The sequence below is a fragment of the Physeter macrocephalus genome, chromosome 8 (genome assembly GCF_002837175.3).
Source record: "Physeter macrocephalus isolate SW-GA chromosome 8, ASM283717v5, whole genome shotgun sequence".
In the NCBI taxonomy this organism is placed as follows: Eukaryota; Metazoa; Chordata; class Mammalia; order Artiodactyla; family Physeteridae; genus Physeter; species Physeter macrocephalus.
The window spans coordinates 105,913,919-105,934,112 of record NC_041221.1 but is presented as its reverse complement, the minus strand read 5'-3'; the positions used below and the strand labels follow the sequence as shown (position 1 = coordinate 105,934,112).

At 40.6% G+C, this 20,194-nt stretch overlaps 1 protein-coding gene across 2 annotated transcripts in view; it reads left to right on the top strand.

The window, feature by feature from the left end:
- Positions 1–805: 805 nt before the first annotated feature.
- EFNA5 (ephrin A5) overlaps positions 806–20,194 on the top strand; it is a 280,808-nt gene continuing 261,419 nt past the window's right edge. The window contains exon 1 of one of the 2 annotated variants that reach the window (XM_007106882.4): positions 806–2,680. In XM_007106882.4, the coding sequence (XP_007106944.1) occupies positions 2,556–2,680 (125 nt within the window). In that variant the 5' untranslated portion in view covers positions 806–2,555. The remainder of the gene's footprint in view (positions 2,681–20,194) is intronic. The other variant, XM_007106881.4, reaches the window with a different exon arrangement.

The window sequence follows — 20,194 nt, the reverse complement described above, 5'->3', positions numbered from 1 at the left end:
ACTTTAAAGAAAAGTCTTGCTTCCTGCTCATGAACCTTTAAATCCCTGGTAGGAAGAGGGGAGTTGAAAGGCACATGAGAGATGCTCAGGTTTTCAGATAGCCCGGCGCCGGGCAATGCGCCTTGTGAAGAACAGGGCAGAGATTTCCAAGAACACGTAGTCACTGTCGTTGCCTGCCAGCCGGCTGCTAGGACTGCGTGTCACTTGAGGGGCCCCGGAGACAGATTTCGGCTCTCCGGCTACAGGGTGGGAACCGGTTCCTTTGTAACTGAAAGACCCTACCCTCAGCTAAAAAGATGTCAAATCATGCCTCAGGCCAGACGGAATTCAGCATCCAAAGGGTTACGCGCGGCTGCCGGGTTCGGGCGGAGGAGAGGGCGCCTCAGCACTCCCAGTAATTCAATTAGTCAGGTTTCTGGAAGGTGGGGCCCGGGAGGGGGGTTAGGAGGCGTGGGGAAGGGAGGAGATTAGGAAAACGCCTCTTTCTCGTGGAGCAGACCAATCTGGTTGGAGTAAAGAGAGAGGAAAAAAAAAAACCCGATCTGTAAGCAAACAGCAGGCCTTTCCCTGACTGGCTGCTCCAGCCACCCCCCCACCCCTTCCCAAGTAAACTGCGAGGGGGGTGGAAAAAAAAAAAAAAAAAAAAGCAGCCCACATGACCTGGGCCGCGGCGGCAGCAGCGCTGGCTAGGCTCGGTCTGGCAGCGCCTCCCGCCCTCGGTCCGGAGCTCACACCGGCGCTCCCGCCGGCCGCCGACCCCGCGCCCCGCGCTCCACGCCCACCCCCCACGCACCGCCCACCCCCCGCCCCGCGCCGCCCACGTCCACGTTCACGCGCGCGGCCTCGCGCTCCGGTATGGCTGCTGCTGCTGGGTTGCCGCTGCTGTCGGCTTTACACGCAGGTCATTAACGAGGGGGCGTGCCCGAGGAAATTTTTCCCATAAAGCATTTTTTCTCTCTCTCTTTTTTTTCTCTTTTGCAAAACTGACTTTTACCCCTTTCCACTTCTCGCCAGTCGTTTCAATCCCTCCCGGGCTGCTCGTTCTGCTGCTGCTGCACTCAAGTTTATCTTCCCGCCTGGTAAAGGTTTTGGGATTCTGTCGGTGGTTTTCACCTCTTGTTGCTGCTGTGCCCAAGGAGGGAAAGAGGAGCAGCTGCGGGAGGATCGGGAAGGTTTTCTGATGTAGTCATCGGGGAGGTGCCACACGCTCTCGTGCGCTCTCTCTTTTTTTTCTCCTTTCGCATTTCAAACTGATTGATGCCTCTCTACAAGTTGCCGGGCTTGGGGTCGGACCAGTCGGAGTCGCAGGGACACTTCTGAGAGCTCACCCAGGGCTCTTGGCACCGCGTCTGGGGGCTCATTCTTGCTCCCGGAAGGCGATCGGAGACTGACATCAGCCCATCCAGGAGTTGGAGGGATTCATTTGAAAGTGATTGTTTCCCCTCCCGCTCTCCAGCTGAACAGTTGGATTGGCATCGTCCTGCAGGTTTCGGCATCCCAGCTCCGCCTGGCTGGCTGGTTCAGACCTCTGCTCTCCATTCACTCTGGTGCACCGACTCCCGGCCAAGAAAAGCACGCGCGAGAAATCCCCGAGACTCAGGCAGCAGCCGGGGTGTCGCTTCCCGCCACCGTCGTAGTCCGACTCCGACAGGGGACCTGAAGGAAGACGCGAAAAGCCAAACTTTTCTTTGAGGTTTGCGAGGCAAGACCGCTCCTCGCCCGCTTAGCTGCCGCTTAACCAGTTCCAGGACGCCGGCGGGGCTGGGTTTCTGGCTCCAGATCTCCACCCTTCTCTGCGCACCGCCCCGAACCCGTAGCACCTACGAGACTCCTCCGAGATTTCCTGGGGTTACCGGGTTAAAGCACAGAGGAGGCGGGGGAAGGGGGTCCTCAGACTCCCAGGACCACAGGCGGGAAGTCCCCCCCATCCACACGGAGCCCTCTTCCTGCAGTTTCCTACAGGCCGCCAAAGTAACTTGGAGCGAAGCGGGGCGCAGTGCGAGGGCCCTGGGCGGCGGCGGAGCCGTGCGCAGCCCGCGGCGCCGACGCTGAGCCGGGCCCGGCGGGCCAGTGTATGTCTCCCCGCGGCCGTGGCGCGCAACTCCCGGTGACTTTGCAACGTGCGCCGCCGCCTGCCCCAACCCGCGCTGCCGCCGCCCGGCCCGGCGCGCACCTCCTTCTCCCGGGGTGACCGGCCTGCCGCCGCCGCCCGAGACACAGCTTGGCACCCCTTCCCCCGCCCTCGCCGCCGCCACCACACACACACACACACGCACGCTTCTCTCCATCTTGTGATTCCTTTTTTCCTCCTGAGCCTTCCAGTGGGGGTGCGAGTTTGCCTTTATTCCCCCCACTCCTCCACCTTTTTTTCTCTCTCCTCCCCCCCTCCTCAGCTTGGTGTGCGCCTCTTTCTTTTCTCGCCCCTCTTCATTTTTATTTATTCATATTTATTTGGCTCCTGCTCTCTCTCGCCCCTTCTCCCTCCCTCCCTCCCTCCGGATCCCTGATCTCTCCCCGGAGTGGCGCGTCGGCGGCTCCGCCGCTGGCCAGGCGTGATGTTGCACGTGGAGATGTTGACGCTGATGTTTCTTGTGCTCTGGACGTGTGTGTTCAGCCAGGACCCTGGCTCCAAGGCCGTCGCCGACCGCTACGCCGTCTACTGGAACAGCAGCAACCCCAGGTAAGGCAATGGGGGGCGGAGAGCCAGGGCTACCCGGGCCTCGGGGCCCTGCGGAAGGAGCGGCGGCGCCGGGGATCCGCGCGCATCGGCCGACAGCGGCGCGCACTCTGAGTCTGCGTCGCTTGGGCGCGGATGGCTTTCGAGGCGACCGCGGGAAACGCTCACTTCGTGCCCCTCATTGTGAGGTGCGGCAGGGAGCCTGAGAGCCCCTGGGCGTCCCCGGGGCTGCCCAGACCCGCTGCTTCTGCGAAGCCCGGGGAGACTCGGAAAAGGCGGGAGCCCAGGAGTCGAGACTTCGCTTCCCACCCGGGCAGGCTGGCCAGCATCCCGATCCAGGCGCGGGGCTTGGGCACGGGGAGCCCCGGGTGCAAGCCGCCAGGAGCTTCCTCTTGGAGCGTGGCTGCGCAGGGACTGCGGGGAGAACCCGCTAAACATCCCCAAAGTGTTTTTTTGTTTGTTTTTAAAATTTTTTTCCTTCCCTTTTCCCCGGTGCGCTCAGAAAGCGCACTGGCTGGGGGACGTGTGGGGGGCTGGGAAGCGGAAGCTTTAGGTTTATGTTTTCCTTTTTAACTGCGAGGAAATCATCCGGCCTCTAAGTCAGTCTGGTCCCGTCTCTCCTGGCCAGTAGAGAGGCTTCTCCCACCTCCTCCACCTCCCGGTGGGCTCAAGGTGCCAGAAAGTTTGATCTAATGCCGGGTTACGTCATGCTTGCGGAGCTAGCTGCTGGAGTTGGCCGAACCGGGAGGTGGGAGCCCTTCATCCGAAGCCTGGCAGTGTGCAGCCGGAGGAAAACGCGCGGTTACCTGGAAACATTTTTCGGCCGCTTCCGAAGCCAGCCGAGTACGCGGGAACGTAGAGAAGGGCGCCCGGGGCCGCCCTAGCGCTCCTGCTGGACCCTGCCTACCTGCCTGGGTTCCTTGTTCACGGACCCTGGAAGAGGGGTAGGGGTGGGGTTGTTCAGAGTGCCGGGCGGACCCCTCCCGATCCAGAGCAGGTCCAAGCCCTACTTTCTCCCGGGCAGCAGTCGGCCCCGCTGGGCCCATATTGCTCTGCCTTTCTGGGACCGAGGCCAGCTTCCAGCTTCTAGCTTCCAGCTGTGGGCTGGTCTCGGTGCGCGCCGAGGAGAAGGAAATAGCATCGATTATACCTAAAATCCCAGGTTTTTCCCTGGGCTGGCGTGGAAGTTGGGAGAAGAAAGGCGGAGGCCAAGGGAAGAGTTTGTGGTTGCTGCGCGCCCAGCGCGCTTGTGGCGAGGGGGCTGGTGGGCGCCTCTAGTTTTTCCTACCTCCCGGTGGCCCTCTCCGCCGGCCTCCCGCCTTCCTTTGTTATGCTGGCATAGGAGGGATTCCCCCGCTTGAAGTAATGTTTTCTCGGCTGAAGATGAGATTTCCCTACGAGCCGTACACCGGTTGCCGAACGGGGATAGAGTCCCCCCACCCTGCTGCCCCAGGAAAGATAGTCACACCCAGGTAGCCCAAGTCCTGATTGAATCGCTTGGGCCAAGTGGAGACATCCTTCAAAGTTTGGTTTAAAAAGTCTGCTGGAGGTGGTTGGTGGGATGGGAAGCTATTTCTTCTTTGACATGCCACTTACCGCTATTAGGAAAAGAGAAAGAGAAGCCATCCTGCCAGAGAGATGCCTTTTATTAAAGCTGACAAGACAAATAGAGCAAGCTTTCCAGTTGTGATGGCGTTAAAAGCAAGTCTCGTTATGTTGGTTGGTTTTATTCCCCTTTGGGCTTTATTAGACAGCATATTCGAAACAGAGGAATTTATATTTTAAACTTTAGTGCCTTATCAAATAAAACAACAGTGAAATTGGTTAGTTGAATTTGGGACATTTTGCTCTTTCTTGTCTTTTGTTTCCCACTCCTAACTTCACAGTGTAATCTTTTTCTCATGGTATTAATTTATTTGGGTACTTGGGTATTCCAGCCATCCTGGGTTAAAACAGAATCAGCAACATCCCCACTCTTACCCCTCCTTCTTAACCTGTCAAACTAGTCTGAGTTAGTTTGAGGACATTTTATCTTAGGTTATCTCTGTTTTATGCTTTTGATACTGTTGTTTGGTTTGAGATTAGCACATTGATTTTTGTCACAGGTCATGTTTTTTAATAGATCTGCCCTGCCTGCGGAAAACTCTTCTGCTCAGGATGCCATGGTGTGTTTGAACCTGCCCAAAATTAATCTGTAGAATTTTAAAATACCAAGAGTATTCTCAAGTCAGTATTTTAATTTGAAGTTTGTGGAAATGCCTATTTGATCATTATCAATTTGATAATGTCCAAAAGAAAGAATCATGCATCCCCCCCCCCAAAAAAAGATTCAGCTCTAACTTTAGTATTTTTAGGGATTTGTGGGTGTGTTTATCTTCATATGTTATCACAGTAAAACTTACTTTAAAAAATAATATAATTTTAAAACTAGGTACTGGTAGGCAGATTTATCTTAGAAATGTGGAATAAGACGGTGCTTTTTTGATGAATGAAGAAAAGTCAGCTTGGATGTATTTAAAAGGAGCCAAATGCAAAATAAGTAATTTAGAAATAAGTTTATCATAAAAGATAGTGAAAAAATATTTTAGAAAATTTGTAGGGGTCTACTAAATTTAAAATTTTTAATGTTTTACATTTTCTTTTCATCTATGCTATCATTTTGTAAAGTAAGTTAACCATGCCTTTTGGTTTGACATAAATCCTATCTTTTAAGATTTTGCTAAATTAATAATATTATCAGAAGACTTCAGTCTTGTAGAAAAAAGTAGAGAACTTTAATTGCAACTTAAATAGACTTTAAAGATTTTTCTCTTAGAAGAAGAGTTCAGCGGACACATTAAGCTGATATAAATGGATATTGTGGCAAAATGAAGTAAATATATTTTAGCTTATACTAATGTACTTCATTTGAAATTATGTTTAGATAAAATTAAAATTAAGTATTACATCTTGATCACAGGATTTAAATATCTTATTTTGTAACTTGTGTAGTCATAGGAGTTTATCAGCTGCATTGGGTTTCATTACTGACTGCTTTGATAACAGAAACATCCATAGATCTAAGTTCACAGAGGAAAAAATGTAAAACTTATTTGCTGTCATATAGTTTTACTGTTAGAATCTGTCTTCCCAAGCATTCACTTCTGGGAAATAGATGTTTAATTTTTAAATGCTGATAACTTTTTAATTGCCAGTATTTATTGGGCAGTGGACCACACGGATTTTATGTATTGACTTGCTACAAATCTCTAAAATAGCAACTGAGACCTAACAGTCTGAATAAAAATATATGATAACATTTTTGTAAATGCGTCTTTCATATTTTAAACATTTGAAAAGTTGTATGAGTTTCACCTAAATCGTGAGAGTAATAGAAAGATCCTTTTAATGTTATGCTCAATTCTGAACCAGCCTGTTACTAAGTAAGTTTGAGTAATGAAGATCCAAGTCAAGGAGAATGTAACTATTGATAGAATATTTGTGTCTAATTTCTTTAATAATGGAAAAAGCTTTTAAGTAACTTTTAAAAAGACTTTAAATAATAAAACTTCCCTTACATTCTCCCTTAGTAGCTACGCTTATAAAGGTAGAGGTGACTCAATATTAACAGTATGCTGCTTAATTTGAAACATGCTATAAACAGTTTGGTGCTTCCAAAGAGAATATTCTTTCAAATGCTGTGTATGTTGAAAAGTTCTTGGATTCATTTGACCACTTGCCAAAATGATGCTGGGGATAATTAAACATGTCTCCTACTGGTTGGCATTAATAGATGGAATAGTAAAATAATACAGTGGCAAAGATAACCAGCATACTTTAAGAGTACCGATTTTCTTCCCTTAGTACTTTGCTTCTGTTAAGGTTTGAGAATCACCAATTTAAAATGTTACTCTCTTATGGGAAAAGAGATCCCTATAATTCATCTGGGATCTTCTAAATTTCAGCCTAACCATATGTTTTCTTTGGACTTGTAAATTAAACATTTCATGTTAGAGTAGCAGGTAATTGACACCATTTAGTTTTGCAAACATGTAATCTTGAGTTGTGAAAGTGATGTGAATTCTAGGTCAACACTCCCAAATCTTTCAGGCAGTATAGGTGATATTTATGTGACTAAGTAGAGAGAAGTAGTAACATTTTTCCCTGATCATATAGCCCTTGCATATTTTTTCTCTTTCAAAATTCACTTGTTTCATTTAAAAAAATCTGAGCTGCCAGTGTTATATGTATATACCAGTATACTAGTACGGTGCCTTTTCCACTGACAAATGAAATCAGTTTGGTCTAAATCTAAGAATTTGTTTTGAGGAAAGATGGAAAGTTGATCTTGGTTTTGAATGAGTTGTATCACCAACCCTGATAACTTTATTTTTGAAATTTTAAGTGTTTTAAATAATACTTCATATATTAGAAACAAAAGTTCTTCAAGTAAAAGACATTACCTAGAATCTTTTAACATTATTAACTCTGAACCTCAGTGTAATGTATCATTTTATTAGATGTAATGGGATAATTTTGTTATTTTGATGTTTATATCAGAATTTTATAAACATCTGCTTTAAAAATAAAGCAGTGTGATGAAAATTTATATCCACTGTAGGAGACCTGAAGTGTTTTTACCCTTATCCATTTGTAGGAGACCTGAAGTGAATTTTCCCCCTCTTACCCTTTGTTTAATCTAGAAACTTGTAGAAGAAAAGTGTGCTTCTTATTTTTGTCCAGTTTTCCATAGAAGTTCGAAAGCAAAATAAGCCATTGAGATGTTGTGTTCCAGTGATTTTATACATTATGTTATGTATCTGTAATAAGCTATCAGAAATAGTCAACTGTCTTTTTCTTAGGTGACTGGAACATCAGTGCTGTTTGAGGCACGCTTGGCTGTAGAGTGTGAGACCAAGGTCAATATACTCTTCATGATTAAAAGAATCAGAGAGAGCCTTCAGTAGTTCTTTACTCCCTGTTCGTTGATTTTAGTGGTATTAACTAAGCCATTGGCTCACTGAACGAATATCTTGTTGCCATATGTGTTCTGGCTGATAATCAATAGCTCTAGAGGCGTCCACCTTTGAAGACTGAGGATCAGATTTGGAGGGAGCATTTAGTTATTTGGGGGCAAATTAACCTTGTGAATTTCTTGTGATTTAATCTTGTAAGATGCCTCTGAAGAGGCATTTCATTGCATTCTGTCCACTGGCCTGATTTCCTGTTGGATGGGACAGATAAAGATGAGTGCCTCCTTTTCTCCCCTGTTGCTGTGAACCAAGCAAGCTACCAGCTTCATGCTGGGCCAAGAAAATTAATGAATACAATTAGTCCTTCAGGAGTCCTGGCCTTTGCAAACTTAGAAGTATATGCCAAAAGAATGTACCTTTGAGGAAGAGAAAACATTGAAATAGAAAATGAACAAAACATAAGAATATGTTAAGAACAGAATTTTATGTGAGGGTAACATTTGGTTTATTGTTTAGTTTTTTTTTCTTTGTCCAATATATATCATTTGATTAATAGTTTTTTAAAAACGATGCCCCTCAGCCCTCTTCATTTTTTGTGTTGGTTTTGAATAACTTCCAGCAGTAATGAGAATTTTAAAAGCTGTGATATTTTATTTTAGATAATGAACCACTCTATGTTAACTGATGCCATATAATCAATTTTCTTTTCAGAAACAGTATACAAACTGTTAAAACAGCAGCCCTGATTAGAATGTCTTTGTTGAAAAGGAAGCTTGTATGTCTCTAAGCACAGTGAGGAAGGTCTGGCCACTTACCCAGGATGCTCAGTCAGGACTAGTCTTCCAAACAGAAAACATTGCCTCACATCATTTGTGACAGATAATACCTTCATATTCAGGTATAAAACCTCAAAGAGGAGTGTAAGAAATGAGATATTAATATTCACTTTTAGTAATTTGTCTTATGATGGTGGTCTTAGACAGCTAAACATCAATAAATTATTGTCTCTTTTAAGGGCCTGATTTATATTATTAGATTTATATTTTAGTCTGCTTCTCAACCTATACCCTGAGCTGTTTTGTGGAAAAGTTTCTTGTGATTAATTTGAACTTCCAGTGTTTCTGAATGGGATATTACTCACTACCAGGAGATGTGTTTCCTCTGGAATTTGCCTGCATTCATGTTTTCAAAATTGTCAGTTATAAACAAGGCAGCATAATGACATAGAAGAACTTAGTTTAAAAGTAAAAAGTAATAGTGCAGGTTTTTCTGTATTACAACTATTATGCCTAGTTTTGAGCATAAACAAAAATTTTTCCTTCTATTTTACTATTCTTGATAATCTATACTCCTTATTGTACTCTGAAGGGTTTATTGTGAACTACTGAAGTCTCTACACTGTTTTCTAATCTGAAATCTGTGTAGATGGAAACTCTTTATTTTTAGGCTTTTGAATATAGTATTCAAACAGTGAGCCATAGATTTCAATAAAACCATTATTTTAAAACAGTGAAAACTTCTCCTTGAGTTAGCTAGTTGCTGGGAGACGGTAGTGTACTACAGTGATGGTTAGCTCAGCTTTCATTCAGGTAGAATTCTATCATTTTCAATAAGGAAAAATAAACCTTTGTCATCTTGAGAAACATTCTTCATGCAATTGACAGTTGACAGGTTGAAGAAAATGTTACTGTCAGGTCTTATTTTCCCCTCAAGTGAGAAATAAAAATAGTTTTGAGTGATTTAAAAAAAAATCTATTTAAAACTTATTTCAAAATGGAGGAAGATGTTTTTAGTTTTTATGTCTATGTCCCAGAATTAATCTGCCATTTGCTTCAGGGAAGGTCATCAAAGTGCAATTCCAGGAGAGGTTGTCTAACAGCTAAGTTCCTAGGGTATTACCTTTGAAAAGCCAAATACAGTTGATTTGTTTGTAACAGGATATCTATCACTGGGCATTTTATGATGGAGTTCTGTAAGAGATATAAGATATCAATATTATTCCTGTTACTATTTATCAAGTGACCTGATTTTGGGGGCTGATGATCATGATTCTGATACAAAGGATAATTGGGAATTTTGGTTTAGTGATATCTCTATGTATATGCATTGGACAATCACCTTATTAGCACACAAAGATCAAACCTTTAAAAAAATTGCTTTGCTATTAATAATTTTCAGTAACTGCACAGAGTAATCCGTAAATTTCCATGTGGAAGTGCATGAATACATACTTGGAGATTAGAAAAAAATATACCAAAGTTCTTGTTTCTTGATTTAGAAAAGCTTGTTTTTTTGGCTTTCAGTTAAATCAGCGTTTCTTTTCTTTCCCCCTAGAAGCAGCCATCTTGTTTTAAGACCGATTTTACTTCTTTCATGAAAATGGTCCGGAAATGAATATGGACGATAGAAAAGGACTAAACCACTTTGGGATCATTTTGGCAGGGCTCTACATTTAAAGCTCTATCTTAAGTTACTTGTGAGCTCAGTAGAATGCTATCTTCTTGTATTTAGTTGACAAAAAAAAAGGGTATTTTAACTTAGTAATTATATATTTTAAACCTGGGCATATTATATTTTCATGTTAAATATTGGGCTGTACCATGTTTACAAATGTAGTTTTCTCTTGAAGCTTATAATTTATTGTTAATTTCTCAGTGATATATTAGTAGCCCCTATTATCACACCACCCCCCAAACCCTGACTTCCTTTTTCTTATTGTACTAAGCAGTCCTTTTTGTTTGTTGGTTGATTTTTTTTTTTTCCAAATTGCACAGCGTTAGCAGGAATCTTTCTCTAGTAAGTGGTACTGATAAAAATATAGTTACCTCCCAAAATGAAGCATTTGGGGTGCCTTAAGAAGCGTTATATGAAGCCAGAGCCTTTTTGGTCCCTGGAATATAGGCTCTCACAATCTCATTACCTAACCATTCTTGTGGGTTCTTATAGAAAATTATTTTGGAAGTAAATTCATATTTGGTTTTAAAAATTATGAGAGTATACTAATTGAGACTGTTAAATTTTCCACCATGTTTTGTATTTCTGGGTACATTTGGAGGAACATGTGGTCTAGTAAACTTTACCAAAAATTTATACTACACTTCTTGCCACTGCATCTGTTTGATGATGTCTGGGAACATTATTCCCATGTACTGAAGTAAAAACAGAACGTCTTAAGACTAATTTCAAAGTAACCTGACTCAGTCAGTCTGATTAAACTGGGCAGAAATTGAATACTAGTTATGTCACAGATTGCTTCAGTTCATTAGAAGTAGGATTTTTGATGGTTGCAAGTACAATGTAAAGGAGATAAATAAAATACATGTTTTAAGATCGGATACACATCTCATGAACTTCTCATTAAAGTCCAAGTATGAGTTGACAGTTTTTGTACCAAAACGCTTTCCTCTGCTATTCATCATCTGTTTTTCTTTGACTGATGGAGAAGACTAAAATAACCAAGGGTTCAAAATGACCTTTTTGTTTTAAATGAACTAACAAATACTTTTGTTTTTTCTTCCCGCTTCTAAGGTGTCAGAATATCCATTCTAGTTTTATTAGTGATTTATTTATGTATGTAGAAACTATAATTCACAATTAGCTCTTGCCTCTTACTATGAAAATACATATTATAAAAGTAAATGATAGTATTTTCTCCTATTAAAAATGTAGTTTTGTGGTTTGATGCAGTCATGGCTTATTTTGGTTGGATAATTGTAGTGCTAATTGTTATCTAGATTTTGATGGTGGTGGGCATGATACTTGATGTTTTCTGGTACTTAGGTGCTGGCCGGATATACGGCTTTGTCACATTTGCCTAACTTTAATAATGTATAGGGGACTTAACCTTTTGGTTAAGTAATTTTTAATGGTATTTAATTGTATGGAGTCAAATGGGATTAGGGAGAAAAGGAAAAATAATTCTAAATATGGGGAAGTTATCTTTTATGTTTAACAATTAGGTTAAACAAAGTGGGAGCAAATGAGCCTAGTTCCCGTCTATTGTTTCAGGGCAAGAAAATACAGACAGATGTCGGAATGTGGAAGCTGTGACCTCTGACCCACACAGCATGGCCACTGCTGTGGCACACAAGTGTCCTGAGCCACCATCGTAGCAGCACTTTTTGAAGTGACTGACACTTGAGATGGAGAACCTGAAACTGATTCTGTAGCTATTTGTAGCTCTCCGAAATCTCAGTCTTTTTAGCTTCAATTTTAAGTTCCTCACCTTACCTTTTATGAAAAACGTTTCTTTGTTTGGCTCAGACAGTGCTTTTGTGACTTCTAGAAGGGGTCTGTATCCCTGTAGTCACTATCAATCTTTTCCTCCCAATAGATTTATTCATCGGGTTGGGATAATGGAGGAAATTCAGATGTATGGCTCTGCTGCACCAAGTATTTATCTGCTTTATTTAGCTAATATGTACTTTTTGAAAGACAAATGAAAGCAGTGGTTTTGTTGAAGGCCCTTTCTTTTAGTCTCTGCTCTGCAATCTCGCCAATAACCCCTGGGTTCAGACAGACCATTAATGTTTTAGATACTGTGGCATTCAGTATTTTCTTCATATATTTGTTTACTATTACTGCTGCAATAAACTTTCATGCCTATTTCTGTAGTTTTCTGGCAGGGGCTCCATTTATTAAAATTTAGTGACCCAGCACTAAGAAGGGTACAGTTCAAATAGTGGTGCTCCTGACAGGGTTTTGTGTCAAACAAGAGAAAATAATAGGGAAATGAAAGCTGCCAAAATGTGTCTCCCAATTACTAATTAATCAGGCGAGAAAGGACCTCAGTGACAGATCTGGTGTCTGCCGTGACAGCAACTTGGGGGATGCCTTATTTTAAATACTGTATAAAACAAATTGAAGTAAGCCTCAGGGACTATAGCACCCAGATATTTGATATGACAAGTGTTAATTTGTTTAAGTCTGTATAAAGCAAGGCAAAACCCCAAATTGAAACTGAATCTTTGTCTTCTTCACTGATAGTATCAAAACATAAAGCTATTCTTTATGTATTTTGCTTATTAATAAGCAATGCCTTTATTCTTATTAATATTTTAGTACAGATATAATAGTATTCTTGGTTTTAGTATTGATGTAGCATTGTATACATACTTTATCCTCGATAGAGACTTGGGAAAAAATTAAAAATTTTTTCTATCATATGCCTGTCATCAATATTTTTAAGCATTACTATAATTGAAGAACAAAATTCTCCCCTCCCCTGGAAATATATGTTTTTGCTGTCCCAGAGGTTCCAGTCTTTTCTGGCAATGTTCCCACTATGGTTGCAGGACCCATAATTAAATGCCTGTTATTAGTTTATTTTTTCCATAGCATTTACAACCTAAAAAGAAAAGGGTCTTGTATGGAACTATAGCTGTCAGGGGAACAATGAAAACTAATTACACACTCTGCTATCACTATTGTCGACTATACTCTTGGGAAAACAACAACATGACAGAGTGTGTGTGTGTGTGTGTGTGTGTGTGTGTACGGTGGGGTGTGTATATGTATACAGGATATTCCATATGATTATATACATATGGGGTCAGACATCTGATGGCTTAAAACTCTGGGTTCCCTGAAGCAAAAAAATAAATGTATAAAGGACAATTGAATTCAGTTAATTAAATAGAAAAAAAGCAATTCTTTATTGCGGAGAGTATTCCTGATTTAGTATCCGTCTTTTAAAATATGGCCTAAGAGGGCTTCCCTGGTGGCGCAGTGGTTGAGAGTCCGCCTGCCGATGCAGGGGACACGGGTTCGTGCCCCGGTCCGGGAAGATCCCACATGCCACGGAGCGGCTGGGCCCGTGAGCCATGGCCGCTGAGCCTGTGCGTGCGGAGCCTGTGCTCCGCAACGGGAGAGGCCACAGCGGTGAGAGGCCTGCGTACCGCAAAAAAAGAAAAAAAAAAAAATGGCCTAAGAGAGTCAGCAATAATCATGCCTCTGAATAGCTCATTATTTTGAGTATCCTTTTGGAATGGTCCTGTTACCAGTACATTTATGCTATTAATGTATTTGATTATTTACTATATAATTATCCCTTTCACAAATTATTTCTTTGCTTTGCTTTAGAGTTCTGTGTTGGTATCTGATTATTTGAGGGCTGATTACTTTGTTTGTTTATTATGTATATTTCCCTGTCACTGTATTTCTCTTTTGATGGCTTTGGCCATTTCACTGTTCAGTAGGTGGATTTGAGAAAGAAAATAAAACTAAAAAAATGATGTTTCTGAAACTTATAGCAGCTTTCGTATGAGATTTGGTAAGAAAAGACTTTGAGGCTATTGAATAACTTGAGGTTTGGAATCAGTTTTGGATCTTAATCATCCATGCCATTCCTGTTCTCTGGTACCACATAGAATCAGGACTTGGCCCTATATAATGGTTTCCATTACTACTTCGATTTCTTGGGTGAATTCTCCTTACTGTATTTAAAACCAGAGCCAAATGGGCAAATTCAGAAATTATATGTTGATTTAAACTTAGTTTTCCAAAGTTTTCACATTAAAGCAACGTTATAGATAAATATCTAACAGTAGTAAAATATTCCTATATTGAATATCTAAAGGTTACAATTGATAAAATATTGAGTGATACCTGCAGACACTGAGAGGCACACAGTGGATTTGGAGATGCATAAGACAGCATCTGTACCCTTAAGGAACTTGCAGTTTTGTGTATGTTTAAGAACTGTATACACATAATCACAGTGCAAAGTAGAAGATACTCTAAGAAATGTTCACATATGGATTTATTCAGCAAATATTTATCGAGTGTCCACTGTGGGCCAGGTATTGTTCTTAGTACTGGAGATATTGCAGGAAACAATATATAAACAATATCCCTGCCATCATGAAGCAGTCAATTTGCGATTTCTAGATTACTGCTTTTCACACTCTAATGTGCACACAAGTCCTCTGAGGATTTTGTTGAAATACAGATTTTAATTAAGTAGATCTGGGGCGGGGTCTGACATTCTGCATTTCTAGCGAGCTCCCAGGTGTTATTGATGCTGCTGGCCCATGAACCATAGTTGGAGCAGCTAGTTTCTAGATAAATCAGTGGGGAGAGAGATTACTTCTGGTTTCTTATCAAGGGCTCTTGGTTGTATTTGCCCTGAACTTTCTGTACAGTTTCTCAAGTGGCTTAGTATTTGCATGAGTGCAAGTTATTTGTCTTAAGACCAGGTAGGCTTCATTTCTTGCGACTTTACCCCAAATCTCAGACAAATAAAATAGATTTTTACATTGAGGTTTATGTGTCATTAAAATACACCACTATCAAAAGTAACAGGCCAGGGATTTTGATGTAAGTCTTGCTCTTTATAGACAAATCTACTGGAGTGAAAATATTGCGTTGGTCCAAGAAGTTTAAGGAGGATCCTGTCATAAATGTCGCAATATATTTGCAAACCCTCCCCAGAGATATTTTCTATGGCAATGCCAGAATTACACCTCAGAAACAGATTTTTAACACTTTCCAATTAAAATCCATATGGTTAAATGAACCTCAAATGTTCATCTTACATTCAGCACAGAAGATGACTAACAATTTTTCTACTTCCACTGGCAGGGTTTCTTGTGGGTGACTTTAGGAGCCTACACTTCCTTGGAGACTTGGGAGGAAAACAGCTGTCTGCTCTAAAATCCATGATTCTAGTGTCCTTAGTAATCTTTGTTTCTATAGAGTCTCGGTAATATAAAGTCTATAAATACACTTCTGTTTTTTTCACAGCATATATATAATTCGCTTTTGCAAAACAATTGTGTGATGCTTGTATTCACAAGTAAAGGGTGGAAGTAGTTAAATTCAGATTACTCTGCCTGCTTACTTGTTGTTCCTCACTCTTTGTGTATAAATACAATATTCCCACTCTCCTAAGTGAAGTTGAAAGTCTTTGAAAGCATAAGTAGACTTAACTTAACCGATATACCTCTGTGGAACAATTATTAAAAGGAAGATGAAACTGTTTGCCTGTAGACCAGCTATATTTGTATGAAAATAAACCAAAAGAAGGGAAGGATGGTGAGCACTCTTAATTCAAATATCCTTTTGTCTTTAATAACGATTTTACCAATACTTTTTTATAGTTAATTATCAAACAGAAGCAAATCTTTTCATTTTCAAATCCTTGGCAAAATGGAATTAATTAAAATATTGTGTAACTTTTATAAGAACTATGAATATCATTAAGAATAGTAAATCAAGACATGTCTGTTTTGCTTGTTTTTTTGTAGGTTTATGTTTATTCTCATTATGGTGTAAATAAGCGTCTGAGACAGTGACTTTGAGGTGACACCCACTTAGAGTTTCCAGTTTTATGATTCTCATAGATAAAGAAATTCGAGAATTTTCTGTGACTGTGAACTTCAGTGGTTCCTAAAAAAGAAGTATGCTTAGAAGATTATTAAATTTAGAAATAGGATATCTTTATTGATTAAAATGAAGTCATTTGCATATCTCTAAGGAATGGCTTTGTTCAAAATGGAGTTAATATACCTAAGATTTGTGGCCATTGCCATGTTTATGTTTTTTTTTTTTTTTTCTTTTTGTGGTATGCGGGCCTCCCTCTGTTGTGGCTTCTCCCGTTGCGGAGCACAGGCTCCGGATGTGCAGGCTCAGTGGCCATGGCTCACGGGCCCAGCCGCTCCGCGGCATGTGGGATCCTCCCAGACCGGGGCGCGAACCCGGTTCCCCTGCATTGGCAGGCGGACGCGCAACCACTGTGCCACCAGGGAAGCCCCATTGCCATGTTTAGATAAAACAGAAGATACTCAGTAGTTCTAATTATTGTTTTGCCCCTCCATTTTTTAAAAGGGAAAATAAATACATTGAAAACTTTTTATTTAACTCAAGGCTGTTAACAGTGATTTGTCCTCATTCATTGAACAGTTTTTATTTAGCTCAAGGCTATTAACAGTGATTTGTCCTCAGATTAATAGGTTGTAACTAAGTTCTCTGATACACTGATATTTCTACATTTACGGATTGTTTTGACTGCATACAGTGATTTGTCCTCAGATTAATAGGTTGTAACCAAGTTCTTTGATACACTGATATTTCTACATTTACGGATTGTTTTGACTGCATAAAATAAAGGCATTGAATTTATGTACTTTTTTTTTGTTTTGAGTTTTTATAATAGCAGCTGTTTTGGATAAAACTTTGAATGGGTTTGGGTGTTGTCTAGGCAAGGCTCAGAGAGTAAGATATTAAAAATCCTATGTCAGATTTGATTTTTAAATTGTCTTTGTTAACATTTTTTTGTTACATTTCAGATCTAGTTAAATTTCAGCTCTAATTGAGTCTAACTATGCCATTACATTTGTAATGATTAATTTGGAACCTCAGTTTCTTCACCGTAACAGATAAACGGGTAATGTCTCCTTCAGATCTGTGAAAATTTGAAGGATAGTATATCTGTAGCAGGATTTTTAAAAAGGTTATAAAAATTAGAGTAGAGATTGAGGGAGTCACCTCACTTTGCACTGATGCATCTTACTGTATAATTCTATATGTTCTTGTAAGTTGCATAGAAATACAGTCTTACAAATAAAATTTTATTTTCAAAACATGGAAGAGTTGACTTTTTAAAAAAGATCAAGTTGTCTTATTTCGTAATATATGTTGTCCCTGATAGATACGATTTATGCATTTATATAGGATTTTCTTTTAAAGGAATTCACATTTCAGGCTTTATCTTGTGATTTCTACATGAGTAATAATGTGTGAAGAGTGACACTTGAGAGGCAAGTCAGCTAGGACCTTCTTCCAGAAAGGAAATTTGGATCTCCTCGTGAAGTTGTTGCCCTCTCAGTTTGTCTCCAATATATTGTTTCCTCTTTGACTTCTAAAACCCTAATATTCTGCTTTGGACTTCACAGGTATAATGAGATATCTCCATCTCAAAGGAGAAATTAATGAATACCGACACCCTTTTGGAGAATGCTTGTATTTCCAATGAGGAGCTTGTTGAAACAAATCAATTCCTGTCTGGGGCTGTTCCTTACAGGCAGCCCAGCTGTCCCTGGGATCCTTGGATTCTTCTGAATCCTACTGCCAGAAAAACAGGGTTTAGCCTCTTGACGCCTCTGTGCTTAAAAAACTCCTGTTATTGACTGCTTTTAAACTTAGTACATATTAATTATACACACATTGATGTTAGGAGCATAAATAGATCGTAACAGTGTCTAGCTAAGAAAGGAGACAGAATTTGTCAAGGAACACATATTTTTATGCACTGAAACCTAAGTTTCTTTTAACACATTACTGTCAAAGGGCCACTTTCCTGTATAATTGTCTGGTGGTTACTCAAAGCAGGTTTTACTTCATATGTGTATAGCTATTCAGGAGAATAGCAAGTGTGCCTGTTACTTGTTTAAAAATTGCAATCGTATACTTACATAATTATTTTATAACATTTTACTCCTGAAGATATAAACCTCACTTAAGGCAAAAAAAAATGTAATTCATAAAGGAAATTGTCAATGATCCTTATGTGCTGTACCCAGAAATTTAGTGACAACTGAGGGCAGCACTTGGCCAGTAGCAATAAAATATTGAAGTTAGTATTAGAAATACCAAAATTATTTGAAAGAGAACTGGTAACTCTCTATAACTGATTTCCCTTAAAAGTTCAGTGTTTTAATATTTGGAATTGCTATGCTCACCAGAATATCAGACTGACCTTTTTTACATTTGTATCATCTCATACAAAAGAAGACTTCTTTTGTCCTGCTAAATTGGAAGTTAAGATTTGTCAAGGGAATGAGCTTGCTGTGAGTTTATTTCAAGCTTCAAACTTTGTAATTTTATGTTACTTGGATTCAGTATGATGAATGGTTAATGGTTACAATCCCTCCTGTGTTCCAGGCTTCCTTTCTTGGCAAAAGGGTAGTCAAGAAGTTTAAAGTTTGATGACTTACTTATTGACACTCTGTATTATTAAAAAAATAATTCTTTATAACTCATATATCAGTTTAAAAATATCAGCCAGAGGCTTCATTTCAGCTAGGCTGACTTTGTATTTTCTTTCTGTGAGCGCCTGTTGATTGATCAAATTAAGTGTATAGCAATCCAGTAATTCCTTAAGATGTGGCAGTAATTGGATTGAGTTGCATTTTAATTATTTAGCTTTTATTAATATGGTAAATATTGTAGTAAAGATTAGAGCTGAACGTATTTCAGTGCATTTGATGAATTTAAACATGATAGAACGAGCCTATCCTAATATACCTAACCTTTTACCTCATATATTTTGAGGAAGGGTGGTTTGAATTCTCTTCATTCTCTTTGTGAAATGCCAAATTATGTCAGTGTAATTTGCTTGTTTAAAATATAGACAATGATGAACTGCCCTTTAATACTAGGTCGTCATAAACTAGAATTTTTTATTTTTTATTTTTTTTGCGGTACGCGGGCCTCTCACTGCTGTGGCCTCTCCCGTTGCGGAGCACAGGCTCCGCACGCGCAGGCTCAGCGGCCATGGCTCACGGGCCCCAGCCGCTCCGCGGCATGTGGGATCTTCCCGGACCGGGGCAGGAACCCGTGTCCCCTGCATCGGCAGGCGGACTCTCAACCACTGCGCCACCAGGGAAGCCCTGAACTAGAATTTTTAAGTTTAGACAGTTGCAAAGCCTCTTTAATTTCTCTCCTATTAAAATATTTGGATCATCCGTCCTTATGGAAATATTGTAAAATGCGAATGGAATGTATAGTTAGGTCTTTAAGCAGAAACAATTAAGTCTACTTATTGATTTGAATGGAATAATGAGCATTATAATTGGTTATGGCAGACAACTATGAATTTCTTTCCTCAGGTATCTAACTGAAATCTCTAGTAATTTTATATGGCCTTAATCATTTTAGTAAAACTTCCCGACTGTCATTTCAGGTTAGTTTTATGACAATTCACTCCTTAAAAAAATAAAATTAAACCAACTGGGCAAATATAAAAATTTTTACAGTTAAATAGTTTTATTTTCAATAAAGAGAGTATCTCTATATTTACATCCACAAAAGGCTATGTAAATTTATGGGAAAACTCCATTGATTCTAAACCTCCCTCCCCATCCCACCTGCCATCCCATAGAAAGCCACTGTCGCTGGGGGGAAAAGAGTGTTTGTGACTTGTTTTTTTCGGTTACTCTCTTCAAAGCCGCAGGTCTACCTTCTCAATGTTGCCAAGCTAGCAGACACGCGTACTGGTATTTACCATAGCACGCTCTCGATTCTGGGTGTTTGGTAATCACAACTTCTTTTCGGGACACAGTTGAATTGGTAGTATACGTGAGATCTGGTTTGGGAGTCAGCCAAGGAGTTTGGACTGACTTCCCCTAGGGCCCTCGCATTGCCTTTCCGGGCAGAGCAGGCAAACACTGGCAAGCTTTGAGTGGTTGATCGCATCAGGGCCCTGTTCACAGGTATACAGGGGTCACACTAAGTGGATTTGCACTGCGGCCTAATACGGAGTTTTAAGACTGCAGTAATCAGTGTTGGAAGACGATTGGTTTTTCTTGTTGTAAATTGCTAATTAGTATCGAAAGTCTAACCTGTT